General features: G+C 42.5%; 1 protein-coding gene across 4 annotated transcripts; it reads right to left on the bottom strand.

Annotated features, from left to right (window-relative positions):
* Positions 1-492: 492 nt before the first annotated feature.
* Positions 493-24,476, bottom strand: esyt2a (extended synaptotagmin-like protein 2a). 4 transcript variants are annotated; one of them, XM_062482248.1, is made up of 25 exons: positions 24,293-24,476; positions 23,560-23,962; positions 18,269-18,310; positions 17,294-17,428; positions 16,980-17,056; positions 16,815-16,887; positions 15,991-16,080; positions 12,522-12,577; positions 9,161-9,281; positions 8,815-8,991; positions 8,495-8,577; positions 8,259-8,307; positions 8,043-8,132; positions 7,835-7,930; positions 6,875-6,976; positions 5,421-5,483; positions 4,451-4,525; positions 4,211-4,297; positions 3,951-4,100; positions 3,383-3,771; positions 3,108-3,206; positions 2,787-2,918; positions 2,429-2,534; positions 2,143-2,192; positions 493-2,003 (listed from the first exon to the last, which is right to left on the bottom strand). In XM_062482248.1, exons 2-25 carry the CDS (start codon positions 23,953-23,955, stop codon positions 1,958-1,960), a joined length of 2,784 nt encoding a protein of 927 aa, XP_062338232.1. In that variant the 5' UTR covers positions 23,956-23,962; positions 24,293-24,476; the 3' UTR covers positions 493-1,957. The 4 variants fall into 4 exon arrangements, with proteins under 4 accessions (XP_062338232.1, XP_062338235.1, XP_062338234.1 ...); XM_062482251.1 differs by lacking the exon at positions 6,875-6,976; XM_062482250.1 differs by lacking the exon at positions 5,421-5,483.
* Between the last annotated feature and the right edge of the window lie 3,414 nt (positions 24,477-27,890).

The following is a 27,890-nucleotide window of genomic DNA, read 5'->3' on the forward strand; positions in this document are numbered from 1 at the left end:
CCTCCGCCTTGGCCCATCCCCTTTACAACTGACGTCAAGGAAAGGCGCACATGCGGAGAGCGCAGAACACCTCAAAATTTGACCTCAGTTGCTCTAAAACTATGGTCCGTGAATGTGTCCAGAATATAGATTGAGAAAAAAATATCATAACGGTATTACACGTAGACTGTATAATTCAAAAATGTATTGAGGTTGATTCCAAACAAGAGGAGAGACGCAGTGTGTCATCATTTACCTTCACACACTGAATTTCATAAATGTATAAACCCACCAGAGGCGGCAGCCCCCCTCCCAACTTCTGTCAGTTTAACATCTCACTCTCATTTAGGATTGCATCAATAAAATTATGGTATTAATACGATCTTCTTCATGTAGAAGGCATTAAGACTAAAGGTGATAGTATTTGTGCTAATAATATCCAGATTAGTTATTGGTATTATCACTAATCAAATAGAGTGGGACAATGAAATAATTCCATAAAAGCCAGAATAATACAGCATACCGCTGCACACGCAGCAAAAGCTCTTTATTATTATTTAAAATACATGACATTCTTATACATGTAAAAGCATTTTTATCCTTCTAAATATCTGGACATTGTGGATTAAGGCACAAGATAAATAAACTACATAGTGAGCACAGACCAGTTTGAAATGGGATAAGGAGCTCAACTCCAAACACACTTTTCATTTGATGGCTTACACAGTCACACAGCGTTTTTTCCAAAGTAAAAAAAAAGTGGGTATGGTTTGACAGGAAACAGTAGGTTGTTGCAGTGAAGACATAGGACAACAGGCATACATGTTCCAACAACTATGTGCACATTTCATGTGATAACAAATGTAAGGTTATATACCTGTGTCAGTGGTACAGATATGACAGTTTCCCAACAACATTAACACTTACAGTCTGATGTGTACTGTGATCTTGGTGAGTAAAAGCATTAGAAGCCTTGAACACAATGTGCATGCCGTAATGTGTACTATGTAAAAGTGTATGAATGAAAACATCAAAATTAAGACTGGTGTTTATTTATAACAGCCATGACGGACTACCCACATAGTACAGTGTATCTCTATCAACTGTTGAGTTTAGAGATCTGAAGACACCAATGTTTTGTTTAATAAAAAATAGAATTAAGTCAAATTAATGTATTCAATTACTCTTGCTAAAAGTATGATCCCTACACTTTAAAAACACAAAGTAGTGTGCAAACTTTCTTACATATTTGGCTTAAAACCCACATACAGTTAGATGAAATACTTGTCTCTTTGGTGACTAATTTCAAATGTACAGAGAATACAGGCTTGTATGAACTCCACAAGTTGCATGAGGAACATCAGAATCTCATGGAATTTCAATTTATGACATTGGAAAGTTTGTTGAGAAGGTGGTCATTTTGACTAAGCGAAACACCTTTTTGTAATACTATTATAAACATTCTTTTTAGTCCGCTTCATTGTACATATTTACATGTTGTGTACTGTACATAGTCCTCCCTAAAAGAATAAGGCAGTAAGTATGATGGAACTGCGATACCAAGACAATATTGTTACAGTCCATAACATCATCTGCGAAGAAGGAATTCTCTTTTTTTATATTTGCCTTTAGATACCTTACATACTATGTTCTACTTGTCCTCTTTTGCACAGAATAACTCATTAAAGGGGTTGATAATGTTGCGACTGATGTGTTTAAATGAATATAAAACACTTTACAAAAGCAAGTAACGTAAATAATAATAATTATAGTAAACATAAAAATAAACTAAAACGCAATGTAACTGAATGGAAAGGCAGTTACGCTCTCTGTACATGTTTGGTAGCATTGCAAAGTAAAATGAGACTTTTGTATAGCACATTTCCCTGTCTTCTTCTGTCCACTGAAGAGCAGTGGCAGTCTCCTCACACGCCCCCCCCTGGCCAGGACCTCCTCAATCTTGTCTGTCAGTTTTTATCTACAGCTGAGCAGGTTTCCTCAAACCATCTTCACTTAGCTCATACCTGACAGAAAACAATTATCTCCAGTTAAGAGAAGAAGTGAAAACAAGTCATGTTTTTCAATACATTTTGTCCAATCATGGCAGACAGTATTGGGAGAAGAAAAACTAATCTATCTTAATTTAAAGTTATTTTTACCAACCATTGCGTCCAACCCTTAGCAATATCCTCACAGGTCAAATCCACCAGAACCTGGCAAGGTGAAATTACACAAAAAGGTTAAGTGTAAGACATAGGGTTATAGAGTAGGCACAGACTTTGGGTTTACTTTAATAATAAATAGTATATTCTGCACATGTATTATCTGAACCAGTAGGTGGAGGTAAGTAGGGGGAAATACAGAGAGTAGAGTAGGAAAATAAAAGAATAATAATAGGCGTCACAGAAAGGAGAAAGATGAGAATAAAAATAAATCCTGTCTATGTTACCTTTCCCAGCAGTCCCTTGTGTTTGGAGAGCAGATGTCCTCCGTTCTTAACGGCTACGTCCAGAGTCCTCCGGTGGAGCTCCACAATCGACACGTTAAACTCAAATCTACGAAGAAAACACCAGTAACACATACACATTATCCAAATATATATATATATATATTTTTTTTTAAAGCAAGTCAAATGAAATTGTATACTATGAAAACTAAGAAGGCTAAAAACTGAGCTGCAACTGAGAATTCAATTAGAAGACCACCAATTTCTAAACCCCATGACTACTGTCCCTTACCCCATCTCCCATATTATTATATCCGTGCATCTATACTGAGGACTTAAAAGACCAGTATTATCAGCTCACGTCTGATCATAAACTGGGTTGAGTGACTTCTTTTGTGTGTGAGTTTTCCTCCGGCCAGAGCGTCGTTTGTCGGGCAGCAGATAGAGACGAACATAGGGGTCTGAGCCGCTCTCTGTGAACGATATCAGGTTCCTGAGGAGGGAGAACCACAAACACCTCAAGACACCACTTTCACTCAGTCTTAACAATCTTTCAAAACATTTGGTAAACCTACAATATCATTCATATTTATATTTTGTAGATGTACGTGCACTGTGTTGAGTGAATATGAAATGTTGATAGCGCAATTGGCAATATACAGTGAGTGGTGTACTTGTGTACCTGCAGGCGTGCAACACCACGACAAGCTTGTTCCTCTGAGAGCTGTGTCTCACTGTGAGCTGCACCTCTCCAAGGGGGAAATGACTGGGGCCTGAGCCACTGTGGGGAGTTAATCACACACACACACACACACACATTACTTCTAATTAATATTAAAGTCATTCAGAAACGATGAGCCTTTCACCAGTCTTTAAGGATCTATTTCTGTCCATTTCTGTCATGAGCATGCAGGAGGCGTTGTGCGAGGTAGCGAAAGGCGTCCTTGGCCCCCTTACTTCTGCAGCTGACGCAACCTCTGCTGCAGCTCCTGCGTGGCGTAGGGGTTGGAGATGTCCGAGGCGATGCTAGGCGTGGGCTCCTTCCCAGCCAGGTACTGCTGGGAACCAGAGATGGCCAGGTTGGAGCTGCTTCGGCCAGCCTCGGCCAGACCTTTACCATGACTAAGACCCACTCCCCCTGGGCTGCCGAAGGAAGGCCCCACGTCTCCCCCACCTCGTCTGGGGAGGTCCTGGGAGGAGGCAGCCATGGAAGGGGGGAGATCCGAGACAGAGCGCGGGGGCTCGGAGACGGAGGTGCGTTGGGAGGGTACAGGGGTGCTGGCCTTGCGCACCTGGACTGAGGAGGGGGTTTGGTCGGACTGGGCAGCTTTCTCTAGACACAGCACCTGCGGTGGACGTGGAGCAAAGCATGTGGTTAGTAAAGGGGGAATCTGTCTGGAACCAGCTGACATGAGGAGATAGCCCTGGTTTTGCCAGAATACGTGACACCTACGTAGTTCAAAGTGCCATCTCTTATCGCTGTGTCAGCCATGTGACGGTGCGAACCAATGAGGATGTTCCTTACCTTCAGCGCCATCTTCAGCTTGAGAGTGCAGCTGGGCCCGGAGTTCTTCAGAGGGAAACGCTTGTTGATCATCATCTCCTCCGCCTCCAGGAGTTCAGTGAGGGGCACCTTCAATGTCCCCAGCGAGCACTCGTGTTTCTCATCCTTCACCTGAGGACAGAAACAGCAGCTGCTTACCACATGTCCGCTCACATCACAAGAAGAAGAACCTGCCCTCAAAAAAAAAGAAACAGATAGGAACAGAGCGAAGGTTGTCGTACTTCCACCTCCAGCTCCTGGCTCTTGGGGTTGTGAATGAGGAAGGTGAAGGTCTCCTCCCACACAGGCTCATTAGTCTTGAACCGGGTCTGGGGGAAACCACAAGATGTCTGTTATTCATCCAAAGGACTTCATTTGAACCAATGGAACTTTTAAAGATATATGACACAGATTTTTGCATCAGCGTTTTTTTATTGGACTTCTTGTCAGAGGTGGCGGAAGTGGAACATGTTTGAACCAACCTTGCTCTCGCAGGTTTTGTGGCCGACAGTGAACTGGACGAATGGACTGGGGTCACTGCTCACTTTCTTACCAGACTGTGAAGAACAGGATCAGATCAGAAACTCAAACCTGTATCCAACATGTCAATGCTGGATGTTTTACATTCTCCTTATGAATAAACTGATTACAGCCAGTATAAAGATATACCTTTATTAATACTATTTAAAATAAGCTGTGACTATAACAACTAATCGTGCAATATTATGATCTGAATCAACACATTACTAGCTGCTAAATTAAAGGATCTATAGTACATAATACAGACTCTGGGGTTCAAAGACTGGGTTCAAATGCTTACAAGTTAACATAGACCGGCTATTCAATTAAAATTATCCATTTTAGGCAATGCTGGCAAAATGTGTCATTACAAATCACATCTGTACTCTAGTTTAAAAATAAGGTTTATAGATGTATATGTATCTCCAGCACAGCCCCATTACACCCAGGAATTAAATGAAGATTGTCAGAGGCAAGGTATTTCACAGAATTAATTTGTATTAATCGCTTTGAGCTATGCATTGATTATCTCAAAACAAAAAAATATCTTGCAAAGATTAGCAAGACAAGGTGCACAAAATGCAGTGTAATCAAACACAAATTAGTAGGTTTATGCGTCTGTTAATCGCTGTATGGAAATCTGGACAAAACATGTCCAGTATGCTGAGACAACTTGCAAGACATTCTGAGTGCTCCTGTGGCAGCCCTGTTGGAATCCATGGACAGGAAACAGTTGACTGAAACAGGGCAAAGCTGTCACATGGATGTTTGCCGTAAAGTGTATAACTTGTGTCCTTACACAATGGCCTATCACTTACTTATATTATTTCCAAACAATGCTCTGATCGTGACACTATTGTGTTTGTGTGTTTGTACTTGTGTGCAGTCTCCCTCAGTGTTCTGACAAACCACATGTGTGCTTCGTTCTGTTACCTTGATGGCCTTATTGACAGAGGCCTTCTTCAACTGGTCATGGTTGAATTCTAATGGATTGCGCTTTAGGTTTTTCCCCAGGGGCAGGAGAGAGTGAACACACACCAGCAGCAGGTTATTAAGGGACAGGAGCATGCGAGGAAGAGGAGGAAGACCATGGGTACGATGTGAAGCCATGAGTCAATGATTACACCACCACCACCACCAGGAAACAGGCATGGAGACACAAAAACACACAATAAAAGGTTAATGGAAATACCCAAATGAATCATGAAGATACTTGAAAGGGACATTAATGAGTTGGAGAGACATACAGTAAGGAACATTCTGACATTGGAAAGCAGTCAAGTAAATGATACATGTACGGAGAAGACAGTAAGAGAGTGAATGGAATATTGGCTGATATGATGAGCATCTAGAATGGTTTGAATGGAAAACTGTGATATTCCAGTCTTTCTTGATAGATACAAGATATGAAATCCACAATAGCTCAACCACAAATAGTATAACGTTTAAAAAAAAATACATCTAATAAGCACAGTTCAAGGCCCAGTCTACAAAAATTGGTTCCAATTCCAGTATACTTTTAAGTGTTCCCCGTGTGAATTTTATGCACTTGTTTTATGTTTACTTTTGGGCTGATCATTGAGCCATATATTTCACAACCGACTTTAACTACTACTTTATTATTATTCTGTGTTCCCTAACTAATTCTCTTTGCCAGGTGACTTCACTTTCAAAAAAACAAAAAACACTATAATGGTGGTTCTGGATATACACTAGATGTCTCAAACAACATTCAGAGGATTTCTAACACCTGACAATTGGAAAGGTGGGAAAAGTCAACTCTGCCCTGTATCTATCGCGTGTGAACCATACCATAGATACAGTGTCCTAAAGATGCCCAATTTACACAATGAAAAGGACCAAGTGCTGTCCCCTAGTGACTGAACATCATAGGTGCAACGGGCATGAAAACATGCATGTAGGCCTGTGGCAGCCCCCTAACACTAGCTGGGAATGGAGTTGGAAGGAGGAAAAGCAATCCAGTTAGACCCTTGTGAAAGGGACCAAGTTTAAACGTTTTTCAAATGCTTTGTACCTTCTTTGAGAGAGTCACTGCTTGGACATGACATAATTGTTGAAATCAATGCAGTATTCACAGTTTTGACTTCTCCAGTTATGTTATGCTAGTGGTTACTGTACTAAAAGAACGTAATGAAGGAAGAATCCCCTCTTTTCTATCTAGCAATATGCTCATGTCCATAAAGTCCCACAAATCACGTCTTAAGTCAAAGTCAACTTCATAATGTCAGAAGTCCACTCCATGCATTTCAGACAAATCAACATGCTCTCTGGGAATTCCTGAATTTCTATTTGTTTTTGTTGCTAACGAGCATTTGCACACGGGAATCACACTAGAACACTAGGATGCAATAGGCCAACAGACTCACAAATAGCGTCCTATAGAGTGAGGCGGTATTCTCACAAAAGACTAGGCCCGATGCCCGTCTCTCTTTCAAGTAGCCACACCCCACGTTCCCCTCGAAGACACTCTTCAGGACGAGGAAACGGAGAGAAGGAAGGAAACAAGAAGAGGAGGAAGCTGAAAAGAGACATGATTGAAATCTGTCTGCTAGCTTGCTTGCTATCTTTACAATAATGTATAATACAAAAATGATCTATACACGTGGAATATAAATAGTGTTAAGACTGGCTCTGAATAAAGGGGAGGAGGAGAGAACAGTTGTACAGAAGATTAAAAGTGAAGTGAGGAAAATAACATGTCTCTCTTGAATCAGCCAATTGGAGGTAGAAATGTAAACACTTATCATTGTGGCTCAAAGCAATACAGCAGATGGATTAACGCTGGTTTATATGGCTTTCCTTTTGAAAAATTGAATGTCAGATCTATTTCAATAAATGCATTAGTACATTTTGTTTACAAAATTTGTCAAACTGCACCTTTAATGAAACTTAGACAGCTGAGAAGAGAAAAGCAGGCACAAGACAAAGGTAGAGGGAGTGTGGCGAACTCGTATAGTGACTTGAAATGGCCGTCAAATTTGCTTGACTTACGTAAGTCAGAAAACTCCAAAAACCATTTATGATCATATAATCTACATTGAGTTCAATAGGTTTTTACACCTCTAAGCATTATAATAATATTATTATTATGTGGACGTTATGTACTACATAAGTAGATACTTCAATAATCCAAATGGCAGTGGAGTAGACATGAGGTCAGCTAGGTTTCATAGCATTCAAGTTGTTGTAGAGAACAGCAATCGTAACTTTGACAGAGACAAGTAATGAACATTAAAACAAATATATATATATAAAACGTTATTTTTTTTTTACAGCTATTTGTTCCCAGTTAATTTCTTTAACAAAGGTCTCAAACGTAGTCTTACCGGAAGGCTCCTGGCTGAATCCAGGAAGACCACCAGCAGCGCAGACGAGAGGCCGTCATTGGCCAGGCCTCGGTCAGCCTTGACACTGGACAACACCTGAGGGACAGGCAGAACAGTGCAGTTGTTATAGATATAGTTACCATACTGTATACTGATTAACTGTCAGTGATAAGAATCCTAAAGAACCAGTGATGGGTAACACTGATACCTGATCAAGCTTCTCAGGAGTTGAGAGCAGAGACAGCCACTCCATCTTCAAATGCAACTTCCCCGAAGCCACCTCCTCCAGAACAAACCACTACAACGGAACGTACATCCAGCCAATGAGAGCATCCGGAACATAATAACATGATCATCTAGTTAGATGGATCGTGTCGTTACAGTAGGTGACAAAACCGTGTTACGGAGCATAGGCAATCCTTACCTCATCCACCTTCTGTTCTTTCTGAAGCTCTGAGACATCAATCATTAAACTGCAAAACAAAAACGGACTCAATGCTCAATGAGATGAATAAAGAGAACCAACAGAACACTATTACTGTGCTATGGCTGGGAATTGAGTGATTGTGTGATCGATGAGAAGGATCTATTTATTTCAGTGGAGTGCGGTGGCCAGAGAATTGGGAGCGACTGGAGTGAGTAGTCCTGCCAGGCCTGTACCTGCCCAGGAAGTCATCCTTGTCTGTGTCCTCGTCGAACAGTTCGATGTCCAGGTGGGGCCCTGTGTTCTCATACACCAAGGCCTAAGGAGCACAATCAAACAGCCATTCATATCCACCACGCTGTCCACAGTTTAGTGTCTTAGCGGCCTTCAGTCCGCCATTTCTTTATTCTCCTAATTCGCACATTTGAATATGATTTATTAATGTTTGGACAAAGTCTTTTACCACAAATAAACATCAGAAGGTATCGAATCCTGGTACCGTGCATTCACTGAAATGTTCTGGTTATGGCTCAACAGGAATATGAACTTTCTCTACCTCGTAGACTTCATTCCATTTGGGGTTGACGTTCTCTTTGATGACCTTGCTCTGGAAGAGCTGTTTGCCAATCTGGATGATCCCATATGGGTCAGACTTGCCCTTGATCAGCCCTCCCAGGAACTTGTCCTTGCCAATCAGTTCCTGGGCCTCAAGAAAGTGGATCCTCAGGACGCCCTGTAGTCAAGAGACAGAGGGGAGGCATTGTGAGTGTGGTGTGTGTGTATCAGACAGAGAGAGAGAGATCCTGAAAATCTGTGTGACTACGGCAGTATTTGTTCTAGTGTGTGTATAGTTTGACTATGGGATGTTTGTGTGTGTGCAGGGGGTGTTGGTTGTTCCATACCTTAGGAATAGGGAAGCGTAGCTGAGCCAGCTGGGTGTCTCCCACCAGAGGAATGGTGATACGGTTGGGCAGGACCAGGTAGCTGTTGATGATGTCCTGAATGAGGTTGTCACACAGACCACTGGTGGAGAGAGGGTGAGAGGGAGGGAAGGAGGGGAGGATGGCCACAAATAAGACAAAAAGGAGGAGAAAGAGTGTGAGGGAGATGAAAACATAAAAGAAAGTGGGAGGGTGAGATGGAAGGAGGAAGATTGGGAGAGACGGGAGTAGAGTGTGTCAACATCAGTACTCCATTGAAGCTGCCACTCAAAACGATGGGCAATGCACTGGAGGCTTGGATTCATTTAAAAAGGAAAATTGGTGGAACGGGAGCAAGGTTTACCATAATACTTTGAATTCTGTGCTTTTGGGAGTGGTTTATCAGTGACATAAAACAGAATTTCAAGATTAATGTACAGTTTTCCCTTTTATTCTGAGTATTACGGTATGTTTTCCTTAGATACGACCCTGACTCCTGCTCTGCAGCTGGCAGTGTCTGTCTGCTAAGCTCAGCCTTGACACACCAGCATTCAGGACAGTAACTCAAGCTCGTACAATATATATATATATACACACACAAGATCTTGGTTTCCGCCAAGTAATCCCTACATGAACTGAATATCCTGTCATCACATTCATGTACAAGCCCCCCCACAACATCCATATTTACAAATCAACTAAAGGATTTCATATCACTTTATGGTAAAAACATGTTGAGTACTGATGTTCACCACAAGAGGGAGCTAGGGTACCACGTTAGTATTTTAGTGGATGTGATATTCTAGGGCGGACCAAGTTACCCTTTGACACTGCCCTCAGGCCAGTTGTAAATGTTTCTCTTCTAATGGTTGGGTTAGGAATGTAGAAGGCTGAACTGATCCCAGACATGAGCTGAGTGCCACCTTCATCCTGGTGTCTGCTATTCTCTATCCAAACTGTTTAGAACTGGACAGATCTCCTTGTATTTCCCCTCCAATTCTGTCCTTTAAAACCCAGTGAGGTTTTGACATAATATATCATGTCTATAAAAGGAGGTTGTTCGTGGTACTTGAAGAAAGAGCTTGTGGATCTAAAACACACAGCCTCCATTTCAGCAAGTACCGTTGGGCGGTATTCTGCCAAAGAATCACACGGTAAATTCAGACCTAGACACCCACACAGTTAGGGGTGACCTCAGTTATCTAGGCTTGGGTGTGAAAGGCAAATCATGGCGGAGGAAATTGGAGACCCATATACATACATACATACCATGCACGCACAAACACGCATGCACTTGCACACACACACACCCATGAACACACAGATCTTTAAACAGGTAAAACGTTCAGGCTGAACGTGTATTCGGATGTTTCCTTCAAACTTGTGGAACCAGTCAAAGCTTCATTTCACAGAGAGGAGCCTAGACAGCACCACAACATTCCTGAGCTTTGAAAACAAACAACTCCAGGTTACAGACTGAACATGTTTTAGTTTAATTCCATTCAGGCCTGGGTACGAGTATTGCCAAATAACACATCTTACGTTGCTGACTGTCCATAAAATTAGATAACTTTTATTTTGAAAAGTTGGTTATGACCACAAAATCCTTATCCATGAAGGCCATAACATGGACCAGCCTACTACCCTTTTAGCTCAATAGCTTAGTGCCATATTAAGAGTTTCCAAACAATCCCTGCTGAAATCAACACTCCTTACGACCACACATAAAAAACATTCCACACATAATACGACAATCATAATTACAACACTGTCACAATCATGTTTCTATAAACGACTTCACAAATACAGCAGTTATAGTACCACATAATCTAATAGTGAATGCAATGATTACAGCAGTCGGATGGCAAGGGGCTTATTGCATGAAGGTTGTTTTTAGACAGTGTTTTACTGGTTATTTATAGAGAAAGCCATGAAACAACAGGGCCTGCAGTGACTACTGGAACTATTACTGCCACTGCAACAGAGCTCCGCTGCATTGACAAGTTCACCTTGTGTTGAATGTTCTAAATGTTCTCTGCGAAAATACAACCATATAAACAATATAGTGGAATGTCACATATTAACAGTACCTTATGGCTATGAGGAGAGAGGAGTGGCTCCCTATGATAGAACGCGTTAGCATTTGAATTCTCCGGGGTTAATAAACACTGCATGTTTGTGTCAATGTTTGGCATGCAACTGGAAGGAATGTGGACTGGGAACGTCAGACGTGAAATTGTAAATACGGGAACATTAAAGCCAGGATTCAACAGTGTGCCTGATCGCGTCCTGTCCTCACATAGTACAGACATGCTGTTGGGACCTGCTAAAGCATGACCTCATGTATAAGGTGACCTCATCCTGGCTGTACTGTGGGTCTGGGACTCTACTTTCAATACTCAGTGACAGACAGAGCTGTGATCATCTTCTTTGCATCCCCCCACACACAGAATGAGAGAGAAACAGCATAATAGCGAGAGAGGAAGAGGGAGAAAGACCATTATAGTGAGAGGGAGAGAAAGAGAGAGAGAGCATAATGGTGAGAGGAAGAGAGAGAGAATGAGAGGAAGAGAGAGAGAGAGAGACTAAAGGTGAGAGAGGGAGAGAGAGAGAGTGAGAGGAAGAGCGAGGAGACAATGTGGCGTCATGTCTCACACACACTTGCACGTGTGGCGTTATCATGAACACGGACAAACAAACAATATTTCAAACAGACACACACACACACACCTGCTTTCCTATACCCCCCCCCCCCCCAACACTCCCTGAATCTATGGGGTCGATCACCTGGCCCTCCACAATAGAGCCCTGGTGTTTGCTGGTCCCTGGTGTTTGTGCTACAGTAGGCCTGTCGTCACTGAAGGGACAGAGCTGTTCTCAACACAGGCACAAAAGCCAACACTGATCCAACAGTCGAAACTCTGTAAGGCTTTTTCCTGCTACAATAACAAACAAATAAACGACCCAACCCCCCTCTGATTATTGATCCAAGGAAACAATAAATAGTCCTAGGACCACAACTACAACCTCAACTTTTAAGGATTTTATTCTAAGGCTCCATTATGTACTCCTTTACTTGGGTTTTGCAGACACCTTCTCATTTTATGCTCAGCACAACACTAGACCTATTCAGCTAGGTTTGGCACAGAGGGGTTGCAAGTGTTTTCTAGTGATGGTAGGCAGAGACAGAGAGAGAGACAGAGAGAGAGACAGAGAGAGAGACAGACAGACAGAGAGAGAGAGACAGAGAGACGAAGAGAGTTGGGTGTGGTATAAAGTGATAAGAGACCCTGATGTGATCAAGAAGAGTGTTGTTTACAATAGTACAGCACTGGTCACTTACTTCAACCCTGGAATGTCCAGCATGTTTGTGAGGCCTGTCCAATTGATGTCCAGCAACTGATAAAAAAAAAGAAAAAAAGAAAACTTTGTAAATAAGTTCAGATGAGCTTGGAAACTGGGTTGAGTGCAGTGGTATTCAACACAACAACCACTCTATTCAAACCTTTTTGTCTCTAAACTTGGGCATATTAACATCAATACAGAGCATACATACATTTTGCAGTACAGCACATACAGCAGGTAACAATGTACACAGAGAGTAAATCACTTTCTTTATTTGTTTCTTCAGTAGATCTGAAGTGTGTGCATACAATTGGGTTTTTCACACACAAGTATCCTGATGACTTCACTGCATGATTCAGCAAAGGTCTTTTAAGGCTAATCAAGTTGCCCAGATGATAATCAGTGAGACCGGCTGATATTGTTAGTTCTTAGCAGATGGGAAGCGAATGTAATGCTGACATGTGCTCTGCCTTCCTCTAGTGTCTGAACTTGTCTGGATGCATTATCCTCCATTAAAGAATGGTGCTACAGTATTGCTACTATCAAAGCAAATCAATAAGCGGATCGGAAGGGTACCATCAGTACATTTTACATTTAGTCATTTAGCAGACGCTCTTATCCAGAGCGACTTACAGTAAGTACAGGGACATTCCCCCGAGGCAAGTAGGGTGAAGTGCCTTGCCCAAGGACACAACGTCAGTTGGCATGACCGGGAATCGAACTGGCAACCTTCGGATTACTAGCCCGATTCCCTCACCGCTCAGCCACCTGACTTAGTCAGTACAGTACTAAGGATGTCCGGTCACCTAAGGTAAAACACATCATTGTCCATCACATCTTACTCCCTGCTACAGTATTACTGCAGAACGATGTCTTGTTTTTGCCATTTGGTGTGGTCATACCCAGAGTGCGAATTATACAATTACAATCGGGGGGGGGGGGGTCAAACTTCTCCAGGGTGTGTATTGACCCCCCGACCTGTTGTTTTTACCTCTTTGGGGGGGGTCCAAGTCTTAATTAGGGGGTCAGACCCCCCCAACCCCCCCCCGTAATTCGCACCCTGGTCGTACCTTACCATGAGTTCTGTGCTCAAACCCTGCAGTAATAGTAAAATCCCAATACAGCATTAACACAAAGCATGACAAACATCTGGAGCCCTTGAGCAATGGATAGAGACAAGACAGATGCGGGGCAGGCCCACAGAATCAGGAAGGACTTCCCGAGTGAAGAATGCTGTGCTGTGACTTGTAGTCATTAGAACATTAAACCAGTGGCCAGGCTAGCTATGTCACTGGTCTAGCTAGTCATGTCGGTAGGGTAGGAACAGTGGCATGGCTATGCACGCTCCCATGCTAGGAGTCCAGCCCAGTGAGTCATGGGATCCTGCCACTCCCAGACAACATTACCAAGGCACTACAGAGTTCAGGTTACAGCAGAAGTTAAACCCCTTTGACATTACCAGTTAAGAACAACACAATGTTACTATATGTGTCAACTTTGAGTTATGACAACGTATAATAGTAGTAAATTCAATTGAATACTTTTGGTTACATTCTCAGCTTCACTGCTGTGACCTTCTGCAAGACAGCTCTTTGTGTTTGACCACTGAGTACATGAGAAAATCTGTTTAGAGGCCTAACTCAACTTTTGCCATTTAAGGAGTGAAATAACTCTGTTTGGCTAGTTGTCAAGGCAACAAAATATGTGGGCCAAACTTGAGATGTGATGCCACCATGTGTCAGAGTAAAGGGGGTATTCTGTGCGTGTGTTTTTGAGTGTGTTAGTGTGTGAAAGTGTGTGTGTTTTGCCACACACACTTTTATCCACCAACCGTTTAACACGGTTGGTGGATTGTGTTTGACTTTCTTCACGTCAGCTGGTCAGGACAAGAAAGTCTCTAAAAAGCCTGAGAAAAGGTTAAGCTGCTTAAACTGTCAACATTACGCAAACTGACTGAAAATGTAGTGCAATCAAACACCAATTACTGCTACGGCTTAAAGCACAAGTCTAAAGAATGTCAGTGCACAATGCAGTAAACATATTTTCCTTCTGTTCAGAATGGTCTCAAATGACCCTCAACATAGTTTAAAACATTCAAAATGACACATGATGTCTGCCCGCCTACAGATTCTTTGGTTATTTATTTCCATAGTGTTTTTCGTAGGTGGTTTTGACTACAGTGTAACATAGCCTTGAGTCAGTAGCAGAGGCTGGCATGCTACAACAAGCACAGTCAGAGCTGTTAGCCAGCTGCTACAGTAGCCTTGCTCTAGCCAGGCGGGTCTGTGGAGAGGAGGGCGTAGGAGGGCGTAGTAGCACCGTCTTCCTCAGAGCACACCACTCAATAAAAAGACACCATGCAATATGTTCTGGGCACACAATACACTACACAGCTGTAGGTGGTCACACCTACAGAAATGGACATCAGTCTTATGTGCATCCCTGGTTTTCAAGGCCTTTTAGTTACCTATCAGCATTTAAGGACAATCAGCTCGGCTTAAAGACAGTCTTTTCGACAACCCGAACATCTTAAAGACCAAGGTCGTCTGCAACTGTTCTAATTTATTTGTTTATCTTGTTTTATCTGTTTAACTACTAGGACAGGGAGGTGTTGACTAGGGCCTTGTACAGAAGATTTAGCTTCACTAGACTGATGATTCTACAGCTCACAAACCATCATTACACCCTGACTGATTCTATTTGATTGAGCCCAGTTTGGTAGTTTGAAGTCACAATGGCCTTGTTATAAGAACAGATCTACAGTTTGTCTGAATAATATACTGCAGGCTTATGACGTGTAATAAGAAGTAAGAGCAGCATGTACGCTGTATGAGGACATCAATACAAGGTGTGGGTGGAAAGCCCAGTAACGCCTCATGATAATGATGCTGCTGCACTTTCATTTAAGCCACATATAAAGCCTCTTCCAGGCCCCACTGGGACAGAATTAGGAGTAATGTTCTAGAAAAAGACCCATGCTATTTCATGGGTCTGAAGAGAAGTGTCTGGTTCTAAAAATAAATGACTTGAAAGTAACATCATCCTCAACACAGAGCTGTACAAGTAGTCAATGACGTCCCGAGTATATTCATTTTTTGTTGCAAATGTCACATGAGGGTAGCTACAATTTTGCTGTCCTAGCCACCAAAGAGAAAGTGTCCTTTTTGTGTCACGGTACATTTTCCTTTGAGATCTCATATCGTCTCCTGAATCTGGAAGGCGTGTCAGACGCAGAGGAAGGGGATAGTCAAGAACAGAATGATAACGACTTAAGAACCACAAGATCTCAAGATCACAGTCCAACACGATGAGTCACATCTCACTGGAGACCACAAATCTCAGATTGCACTGCACGTATACCAGCTTTGACTCACTTTAAAAAAATGACACTCGTAAACAGCATTTTTTTACTTAGATTTCTCTCAGAAATATTGATATTGTGACTCCCACTAGGGGCCGGTACTCACAGGCTTCTGCAGGAAGAAGACGGACAGCGCTCCAATCAGCGGCATGTCCCCCAGAAGAGGCTCCATGACGACACGCAGCGTCCCCTGAAGCTGAGACGTGAACACATGGAGAACATGGTCACTCAGTGGGTCAGTACAGCGAGGCTGTCCTGTGGCATACAATCAGAACATTCCACCCTATTGTGTTGCGTTAAAGAATGTCATCGTTCATGATGGTGAAGATACTTTTGTTTTGTTTTTGTCTATGGCAACATATTTACTGCAAATACGGTGGATTCATATGTATTTACGACAGTGTCTGACACCTCATTGTAACTCACATCAACAACAAAAAACAGTTTGATATTACATTTGTGGAAACTAATTGTCATGACTTGCATTTAATTCAGGTCCACTTGAAAGTTAAAAATACGGCTAAGAATTTCCTCAGGAAATAGCTTCAAAATCAGACCTTTTATCAGTCCTACAGAAGCCTCTACAGTTAATGTGACTATCTGTGCCAAGCCATATAGCATGACAGGAAGAGCAACTACAGTCCTAAATCTAAACAAACTTGGGCAAATGTTTGCTCTGGGTTTTTATCTGGCCTACTGTAGGTGATCTCTGAACAGCAAATATGGCAGTGCTTTGCCTTGACCCTCTACTGTGTCTGGACTTTTCCACCTCCACGGTAATCAGTGACGTGTCAACATACTGCATGTGGTATACCTTTGGTTGCATTTACATAAACAAATATGGAGGTTGTGGCCTTAAATGCAGAGCAGGCTACTTTACATCCACCAACCCGCTGTGTTTCACATGTTGCGTGTACAACCCTCTCGTACCTGTATGCTCTTTATGCCAGCTCGGCAGTAGTATTTTTTGATGTCCACATCTATTTCCGTATTCCCGACAAAGCTGAAAATACAAGGTAGTACGTAGTAATGTGAAAAAGTCACAAATACTTTAGTGGTTAAGAGAGTAGTCAACCTTATCAACATGTAGTGTACCTTATCTGCAGGTCCATGATGATCTGACGTTTGTCCACGTTCTCACTGTACACCTTCACCCCGTTCACTCTTAAAGGCTGTGGGAGAACGCAGAGCGGAGGACATCAGGGAGTTATCATGGACTGGAGATATGGGGTGGGGCATATTATGACATGAGTAAATGCATGTATGTGATGTTTGAAAACCTACAGTACATCCACACAGGTAAAAAAAACTACAATTTGAAATGCAGTTTACTGTTAGAAACACAAGATGGCTGCCAGTCACATTGACTCCATTGCCTCTTAGTGAAGCCGTGCCGGCAGCCCTCTCACCTTGTCCCCCATGTCTATCTTGGTGAAGCTGAAGGTGCTAAGGTGAGGGTTAGCGCCCTTCACTGCCGGCTCGATGGTCTCCCGGAAAAGCTTGTCCACAAACTGACAGATGTACGGCCACATCTGCTTCACGGTCTGAGAGAGAGATAAGAGGGGAAACTCCAAAATCAATAGAGATAATGGTATTCATTTTGATTTATTTAACGCTGTGTACCTTCTCAGCAGTTGGAGTAATGAACATGGTCCTTGGATCAGTGCAGGAAGTACACTATACAGTTGGAACCTAAGATGTGTTTCTCCTCTTTAATATTGTTAGATATGGCATTTGCATTCACTTGATTTGACAAACAGACAAATATGATGAGATGCTGTAACAAAAGATGTATTGGAGTAAGCAGATAGGAATGTCCTGGTGCCTTCTCCTTCACTGCCTGTTCTATTCACTCTATAGGTGTGGTTCTGCTATATGACACCATGGCTTCAGATATTAAAGTCACACTCAGTGGCCCCTTATGCTGTTCATTTGTTTCTCTAGGATTATCAAAGGGATAATATTATGATACAGTACATGTGGCTTTGCCTCATGACACAGAACATTACAAATTTGAACTTAGCAAAGTAACTCAGGTAATAACTAAAGCCCAACACAGCCACTGTTCCTCCTCTCTTCTCCCATCTCCTCTGTCACATCTTAGTTAATCCCGTGTGCCGGATCCTTCAGTTGGTCTGATAGTTACTGGATCCTTCTCTCCTCAGGGGAGGCTGGTACTGGAACAGGAGGTAGCCCCGCTCCAGATACACTGCCTATTTATAGCCTCAGTCTGCTAGCTAATGCTAATACTGACTAGCACACGTGGAGAAGGGTAGAAGAAAGTGATGTGAAGAAAGAGAGTGGTTGGTACAGGGAGGGATAATGGAGGAAAGGGAAAGAGGAAAGAATAAAGGGAGGGATAAAGGCAACTTGTAATTTAATACCTTGTTGAGCCATTCCACTCTCTCAACGTCTGGGAAATGGACCTGCAATAATGGAGAATGATATTGATTAATACAGGTGGTAATGAGTAAAGCTTTAGAAAATGGTTCAAATCCTTCTATATCATTCTACAGTAAAGATGCAGTAAAGACTGATCACACAGGCTCAGTGGGGCACATTTTTTGGGTCAAGTGCCTTTCTAAAGAACACAATGGCAGGATAGCAATAAAGATTTAAAACCAGGAGTAGCATCCATACTCTATGGGAACTAGCAATAGTTCTACAGAACTGACCCAGTCCTTTTCATTTGTTTAGTACAGTATTATTTATCCATCCAGCATTGACAACTATCTGTGGGAGCCAACCGAGGCTGTAAACCACAGTCCAAACATTACAAGAGCTCCTGGGAACATTGATATACAGTACAGCCCACACACAACCATCCAGCTGACTCAGCCAAGTCAGCCTTTTCACCCATCGCCAAGCAACATCAACATAAAAACAGACTATAAATTCATCCCTCCTTGCTCCAGTCATTTAGATTATTTTCGATCTTCAGTACAGTGATTGAATCATCCACGTACAGTCGTTGCTGCCCATCCAGGCATGTCAAATCAGGTTGTTTTTTTTCTGAACAGCCTCGTTCAACACTGAATACCAGCCTTATCAGAAACCTCCATAACGGGTCTATCTGCCGGGGTGAGAGGAGTGTGGGGACGGTGACAATGACAGGTCTCTCAGGCTGGAGGAAAGGTGCTGATTCCACTGGGTGTATTCAGGGACTTGATGAGCCTGACGGCCTGGGAGCTGCGGCTGCCTCAGGGCTGTTTGGGAGTGCTGGGAGAGGACGAGTGTGATAGAGCCGCATTAGTCCGTTACGTAACATTCAGACGGCGCTCACACCGCCAGCTCCTTCTCACTAGCACGGCTTCGTATACTGATTAATATGGATATGCAAACACACGGATTATTATGTGTATTATCATTACATGCAGTACACATACGTGTTCGTTCACAAGTTAGGGCACTCAGTATACTGCATACCAGCAGGCAGTGCATTATACCAGCAGGCAGTGCATTCCTGTTCTAATCCACTAAACACTGATTACCTTCTTTTTACGGAATAATTAATTAATTTCAAGTAGCTGGGACACTTTAGTCAAACTGCTATGGTTATAATGTCAAAGCATAAACTTTAGTATAATGAAAAGGAGTTGAGCGGTGATCAGGGGTGGTTACTGTTCACATCGGGCTGAAATCAAACTTTTTGCCCCAGTGATCATTTCTTTTATGTGGCATAGAGTCACATCTTCTGTCCAAAACGACTTCTTTAGGAGCCCACATAGTATGCAGGGGCCACAATGGAAGGAAACAGAAATTTGGTAGCTGACCATTTAGTGAAACATAAACCCACTTTCCTCTCCTTTTAAGGTTGGCTGCTGACAAACAATAGACCTAGTTTGTTCAGGCTGCCCTTCTTAAAAGAGAGAGAGAGAGAGCGAGAGGAAGAGAGGTAGAGAGAAAGCAGGAGAGGCAGAGAATGAGACAGAGAGACACAGAAAAACAGGCAGGAAAAAAAGGAAAAAGAAAGAGAGAGAGAGAAATAGAGAGAGAGATGGGACCACTAAAAGAGAGACACAAACTAGAGAGGGGGAGGATCTTGTGTCTTTCACAAGCCCAGTGGAAAAGCAGAAAGATTCAGCTGTAATTCCTGACGGAAGGAAAGCCAGGAGGCTCTGACTCACTGTTGTGCTATTTCCTGGTTCTAACAGTCTACGAGTAGAATATGGTTTCCAACCATTTGCTGTGCCACTGACAACACACGAGAGAACAACACAACTAAGAAGCCTATGTAGACTGTGACTCACACAATGATACCAGTACAGTAACAAAGCTAACATCGATACAGATTAGCAGACAGAGGGCCCATTAGTCCATTATGGAAATCGGTTTGATTCACTGCAGAGAGGCCTATCAGTGCAGTGAAAGTATGGTAAATCCTCTATAACTGCAGTTTATTCTGGAGTCACGGTTCATGCAACAGATGTTTGTCAATTCCAGCTAGGGCAGTCGGCTAGGGCTAACCTCACTCCAATCACATATTATGCACACTTTCACACACACGCTTATGTCATATGTAATCTGTATCAGCAGGCTATGTAACAGAAGCAATTTGTTAATTTGACTAAAGCCCAAATCCAACTGTCAATAAGGATCCATTGAGTTTGCTCTAGTGAGTCTCCTTCTCATCCTGCACCTGATATACTAGGCTAACTAACTCTGATTTAGTTTCAATAATCAATCTCACTGAATCAAAAGTCAAAATGCAGTTACTGGGTCAGAGGCCCGCTCCTGTCCAAACAAGCAGGTCAAAAGTGAATGTTACCTGGCCCACTTAAATGTGCACAATCAGCTGTAACTTGGACTGTGGCTAAACAGTGAGTCCAGATAGTAGCGTTGTGTCAACACGGAGGACAAGACAAAGTATATCACAGGACAGTTGTCCTCACTTAAATTTAGGCCTTTAGGGTTGAGTGGGGGATGGTGAGGCGGGATGACACTTTATTATACAGGAAACCTGAGCCAACCACTGTGGCAAGTGTCAAATCACACCCATGAGCCTCTTGTGAATTACTAACATTCGGGTAACTTCCTTTTAAAAGTGTTTTATTTCCATTTTACACTGCTCCTTGAGCAGTGCTTTAAGCTGTTACTATTATAACCGCAAGCCACAATTATGGCAGACAGTGTTTGGTAAAAGTTGTGAAAAGCATTTGTAAATTATGTTAAATCTCACACACAGTGCTAGTATTTAGTTGGTTGGTTGCTCAGCTAGATATAGTGTTTAGTCAATATTGGCCTGTGTTGATTCTACTAGGCATGTGGTTCAGTATGTATTACACACCTGCTGCAGTGTCATGGCTTTGAGAATGTACATGTCAGCACGACCCTGCTCGATCGCTCACACACACAAACACACACACACGTGGGTGTCTTTCGATCCCTCACACATCACAGTTGATGACACGATAGGGTCACTATCCCAGTCACAGACATACTAATCTCTCCCCTTCAGACACAGTGTCAAGGAAGTCTCATTGAAATAACACACTAGAGGCACCGGAGGATGAATTACTCTGAGGAACCGTGAAGTAGCTAGCAGGCCTGCTGCTCCCAGAGCACATTTAAAGCAGTTGGGAGCAGCAGTGCACTGCAAACTTGTTTCCTTCCCCCACTCTCTGGACTGCCCCACCCTTTGGCACATCAAAAGACAAAGCCCCACCCTTGCCAAGTCACCAGTAGATGAAGGAGGGGCGGATAGGCAGTAGGAGGGAGACGGAAAGCCATCACAAGTTATGACAATTCCTCCATAGAACACAGTACGGCAAAAGAATACAATATTATTATCAGTTCATGTAATATATACAGAAATACAAATATGTGTGCTCTGTATGCAAACAAAACCACAAGTAGACAACACTGAACATTCTTGGCTCAGTAGGCTGGTTGAGTTATACACCACACTGCAAGCCCTCATTCCAGACATATTTTCCTGGAGAGGAAGTTTAGAGGGGTCTCTGAGTCTCAACCAACGCCTGCCTTTATCCACTGGAGCTTCAATTGACCTGTGGATGGCAGAGCACAATCATTTCCACCCAGTGGTCGTTGCTTACTGCATTAAATGTCTTATACATGTACGGGTGGCCCTCTATGAATAACAACTCGGGTGATAGTCTTTCTTGTTGAACTGATTGCCATGTAGGCTGACGAGGTGTAAGGTAGGTTGTCTGAACTTGTCGTGACTTAAGTGTCAAAACCCATCAGTGCTTTAATTTAAGGCTATTAGCCGGCAACAAATACTTACATAAAATGATCAGATTAAACATGAATACTATCCCCATTTTCCTCTTCACCAAAACAAAATAAATACCAGAGATGTATGGGGTTATGAGAAATGTTATTTTGGAATGTTTCTGAGTGTCTACATCTTAAACACATGGCCCCATGAAGAGTGACAGCAGGGCATTAGTGGAGCGTTACAATACTCCCACGTTGACAGGACAACCCGATAACACTGCTGTCTCTCACTGATGATGCGTAATCAGAGGCGGAGCATCTGAGAGCCAGCCAGGGGCCAGGTATACCAAGCCCATGGAGCCTCATGTAAACCAGGCCAGACTTAAACGCAACTTGAGAAGCATGGTGTTCTACATAGAGAACTAGACTGATTATGGTCTAGTTCTTAACACTACATGAACTGTGTGCCTGTTAACACACACACCCAAAAAAAATCATGTACATTTTGTTAACTATACTATTCTATTATGTTATGACTTGCAGATACGTAATACAAGTCTGTAAAGCGCACCATCCACCGTACTGATGGCTACTGAAATGAAACATACAAGTCAGTATTAACCCTTTCACAGCAAGAGCATGACATGTCTGTTAGCCTGTGACACACAGAATCTTCCTTCAGAAGGAGCCCCAAGACTGGCTACCCGACAGGGTTACAATCCAGAAGTATTAATAGCCTTGAAACTGGAAGGATAGTGATGGTAATCTGCTGAACAACATAACTCAACCACCTACTGACCAAGAGGACATGCCATGTAACAAAGACTGAAAAGTAGAGATAATCAAAGGTCACTCAAACGAGTACTCAGGTACTGTACCTACGATGGTAGTCTCTCATGCCAATGTGCAAATGTGTTAAGTTGATTGCTAGACCTAGTCAACAAGTCCACATGATCAACTAAGGATTCTGTGAAACAGGCATTGTTTGTTCCGAGAATGAAAATAAAGGTGTGAGTGTATCATGTAACCGAGGGGTGGTTACTAGCATATCCCTAACATAACAGCAGCTCTGAGCCTAACATGTAGGGCCTAGTCATTTATCAGATGCTCTTATCCAGAGCGACTTACAGTAAGTACAGGGACAGGTGTGTAGGGTGAAGTGCCGTGCCCAAGGACACAACGTCATTTGGCACGGCCGGGAATCGAACTGGCAACCTTCTGATTAATAGCCCGATTCCCTAACTGCTCAGCCATCTGACACCTGTAACCACGTTTTGTTACAACTGCATAGCCTGGATGAACTGTGGACTGCTATTGACACCTCTCTGAAGACCTTTCCACAGTTTGGACATGATATGACACCGTGTCTTCAACTCCTGTTATTAGTAGTTTCTAAATGCCATATGAACAATGCACTTGGTAAACAGTAGTTGCAGCTGAGCTAGTGTACTGATTACAGTTGCGCACAACGTGACAACGACTACATTGAACTTACCCAGGGTGGCAACTCGGAAGTGGGCAAACTTTGCCTCACTGTTTTCTCTTCATGCTCCAAAAACGCCAAGGCTCGGTTAAGTCTTGTGCTTTTATTTCCATGATGTCTTCTGTACCAGAAAAAAGTGGCAAGTCCAACAAGAATCCAACTAAAGCTGAACTCAAAATATCCCAAAACATAAATGGGAAAAATAACGATGAAAGTCTTTGAAAATTTCATCAACATCTGGGTGACATCCGTAATGGCTGTTTGTGGCTCATCATCGGGATCCACCGGAGTGATTGGGTTTGTATTGGTGCCATTTGGACTGTTGGGTTTATCCGGTCCATTTTCCTTGACCTGCCCTGCGGAACCTGTCGGATTGGACCCTGCATCTTGCACTCCACTGTTACTCATTTCCACTCTACAAAACAAGTTAAAACATGTTTAGAATGGTATCAAACACAACACTAGCGGTACGCAAAGGGTTGGTATAATAAACATGATACATTGTTTTTTCTCATCGTTAAGTAAGCGGACGGTGAGTAGAGTGCCTGGTGAGAAATTGGGTTCTGAGAGCGCGGCTCAGTAGGCAGATCTGTCAATCTGCTCAACCAGTACAGTTGGTTTACGGAGGTTTTACCCAGGACCAGAAATGTGTACCGGTTTCATCTAACTTAATTTAGTCCTGGTAGGACTGTACTCAGTACTTTTACATGTTTACATACATACAGTAAACACTTAACCGACTCACCTTTTCTGTCTGCGACATTCATAGGCTATAATACTGAATTCAGAATCCCAGACCCGTGGAGTGCATGGCGTCTTTCGACCAGTTTCCAGCTCTGCTTTATCCCTTTACCACATCCTGCCTTCGCTCGGTGTGCCTTTCGGTCCTACACGCACTTCGTTCAGCCTATTGGCTCAACCCACTTCTCGTTTTTCTAGCAGGAAACTGTCATTGTCAGGATAGGTCAAACCCATGAGCGGGGTATTTTAAAAATGTATTTCCATGCGCCATCTCGTGGTTAATGAAGTTAATCCAAAATACTAAGTAGAAGTAGCCTACAATAAAACAGAAGTAAAACAACATAATACTACAATATCTATTCAAGTTGAGCTGTGCAGTAATAGTCCTAAATTATAAACATAACCGAACAAAATACAAAACACTTTATTTTAGGATGTAAAGGACTTTTTGTGCCAGGGAAAACATTTCTCAAGTACTCTGTACGTAAGTATTTCCCCCACTAGATGTCAGTAGAGACTTGAAATGATCAACACCAATAAAAAGGCCCCTGCTCCCAACAGCTCGCGTGTTATCAACTTTAGAACGCCTTAGGCAAACGCCATGTACAAATACGGCCTTTGTACAAATATTATTCAATCATTCATAGGCATATAACCAAACTTAAGACATTTGCAGCACGCATGTTTTTTAGCCCAGGCCTATATATTTCACTCTCAGTAAGTGTTTACAGTAGCCTAATGCAAATGGTCAATCTAAATCTACTGTATGTGAAATTCTTTGAAATTCTTTTGAGTTCTTTTTGTCCAGACGTTCTGTACATGTTTCTCTTCCTGAGGATGGCTGTGGTCCTTGTGATTAGGAAGAATATACACGTGAACACTGAGCAAATGTACTTATGATTGTGAACAATCAAAGATAAAAGAAGAGTATATTCCCACACTGTATGAAATCGAAATGAAACATGCACAGATTTTGGAAGCTTTCTGCTATAGTCAGGTAAAGTATGTCCCTTGTGGGAATTTTAAAACATCACTTTTCTTCCAATCATTCTTTTTATGATAGGGGACCTTGAATATCCCCCCAAGTGAAAGAAAGTCTGTGGAACAGTTTCATCATTATTCACTCAAGGAAAACTTTCATAAAAGCCCCGAAGCACACAACCTTTTAAATCTCACCTTGATACATTTTAGGAGAGTAAAAAAAAAGTGCTCGAACTAGCACTAGTCCTATTTCCAAAAATAGATGGTGGTTTATGATATATGTACAGCAGTGTCATGTATCTCCCTGTACAGCCGCATAACATACAAGTCAGCTGATACCTTGAAACTTGGCACCATTTTCCAAGATGTTCATGTACTGTATGATTGGAATGGGATTAAGTCAAAGTAGACCCAGGTGCCAAGCTCAAACACCTCCGAGTACACTTTGATGTGGATAGTATTAGCCCATGCTGAAACAATAGGTTACGTTACAAATATAGTGCCTCGTTCACAATTATACTGGGCTGTGTCATAGGGACTAAACTAGGTTATAGGGTCTGGGTTATATGGACTAGGGTGGGTTAAAGGGACTAGGCTGTCCATTCCCCATCCAGGGGAATGTTCTGTCTCCCTCTTCAATTCCCCAGCGCAAAGCTCTTCTCTGTTCCCTACCTCTGGCTGTCTCCAGGAAGCGTGATGGAGGGATGTTCTCCAGGGTGGAGGCCTGTGAAAGGGTTTTGGGTGGGAGCTGAGGTGGTGAGACCTCCATGTTCAGGGCTGCCATATCCCCCGAGGAGTTGTCTACACGTGGGGCATGGCCCAGTCTGCTGACAGGGCTGACCATCACTGGAAGGACCTTAATAAGAGTTTGTTTTCCCTCCCTGGGTGACGAACACTGACATTTTGGAAAGGATTTCACTTGTATCTTGGCCCCAACCTCTGATCTAACGTCCATGAGGGTCTCCACGTGTAGCCGGGGCTCTACACTGGATGAAGGCTGGTTCACATGAAAGTGAAGCCCATCTCCCTTCACTGCTGCATCTGGGTTCCTGTCTATGAGGTTCTCCACATTGAGCACCCACTCCTCCACCAGATCCTGTGGAGCATGTGTGTTCACCATAGGGTCGATCTCCAGATTGAGTTCAGCCTCCTGTTTCTGTGTGGTTGGATGGTGACTTTTAAAGGTACACTTTCCTCAGAGGGAGCCTTTACAAAGGGCTCCACAATGTTACAGCTTAGCAGAGGATCTTCTCTCTCTGAGATGGTGTCTGTTTGGCAGTTAGCCTTCACCCGTACATTGTGCTTGGCCTCTTTTTGCTTTGGCAAGTGCAAAACAAAACAGTTATCTTGTTTTGTTTGGGGGGGGGATGATGAAAATCTAGTGAGGCGATGCCCACCCAAGATCCCCCTCCCCCTAAATCCGACCCTGGGTTAAACACTTCGCATAGCATTATTCGGTTGTTATATGTTTTGGAAACTGCAAAGGCAGCTCGAGTCGAAGACGGATTCGAGAGACCGCAGATAGATTGTGGCTAGTCTGGGTTGTTATATGTTTTGGAAACTGCAAAGGTAGCTCGAGTCTAAGACGGATTCGAGATACCGCAAAGACTGCGGCTTATGTGTTTTGATTCCCGCAGAGACTGTGGCTTGTATTTTGATGAGCTACATTTGAATGTTAAAATTTGTATTCTTATTTTTAAATTTGTATTACTTTTATCATTTGTATTATTGTTTTTTATTGATTTTATGTAAAGCACATTGAGCTGCAATTCTTGTATGAAATGTGCTATATAAATAAAGTCTTATTATTATTATTATTCTAATGCTAACTTGTTAACTTGACATTATTCAAACTTTTCTTGTTGTTATTACAACTGAAGGCCAACCAGGAATGTTTTAAACTTGTGAAAGGGAATGTTGAATTTAAGATGACAGCTGTATGAGTCATGATGAAGTGATCTGCTAAGTGTCTTATTATTGCCACTGCTGCTTGCGATGGAAGTGCTTGAAAGTAGTCTGAGGATGTCAGCAACTGCAGTTAAGAACCTGGTGTCAATCATTAAGATGGAAATGATAATACAGAGGATGCTTATGGTAAGGATAAGGTAAAGGCAATGGGTTATTATGTATTGTGAGGATGTTGATGGTAATTTCTGTGATTACAAAATTGACATTGTTGATGATAGTAACGAGCATGAATCCATCAACAATGATGGCAATGACAATAGTGATTAGGGAGATTATTGTGGTGAATACATGATGATTTTCTATCGTTATTGTCTTGTATGTATTTGTTCTTCATGATCCAGATTTTGCACTGCTGGAGCTGATCCCCCCCCTGCGTATGGATGGATGTATGGATGGATGATACAGATTTTCCAGAGAGGAGAGGCAGATGTGAGGGAAATGAAGATCAGTAAGTAAATCAAAGGAGGCATTGTATAAAACATTGACTTAAACTTTTTTTTAGCTATTCCTAGAAACTAAAGAAAGTGTTTACCTATATACACTGGTTTGGAAATGATGTGTCCCTCATGTTAAGCAAGGGAAAAACAGCCTTGGGAGATGTTTAAAATGTTTAGCTTGAAACCGTAGCTTTAAAGCTGTTTAAACAGACTAAC

This window comes from Osmerus eperlanus, chromosome 16 (assembly GCF_963692335.1).
Source record: "Osmerus eperlanus chromosome 16, fOsmEpe2.1, whole genome shotgun sequence".
NCBI classification, from domain to species: Eukaryota; Metazoa; Chordata; class Actinopteri; order Osmeriformes; family Osmeridae; genus Osmerus; species Osmerus eperlanus.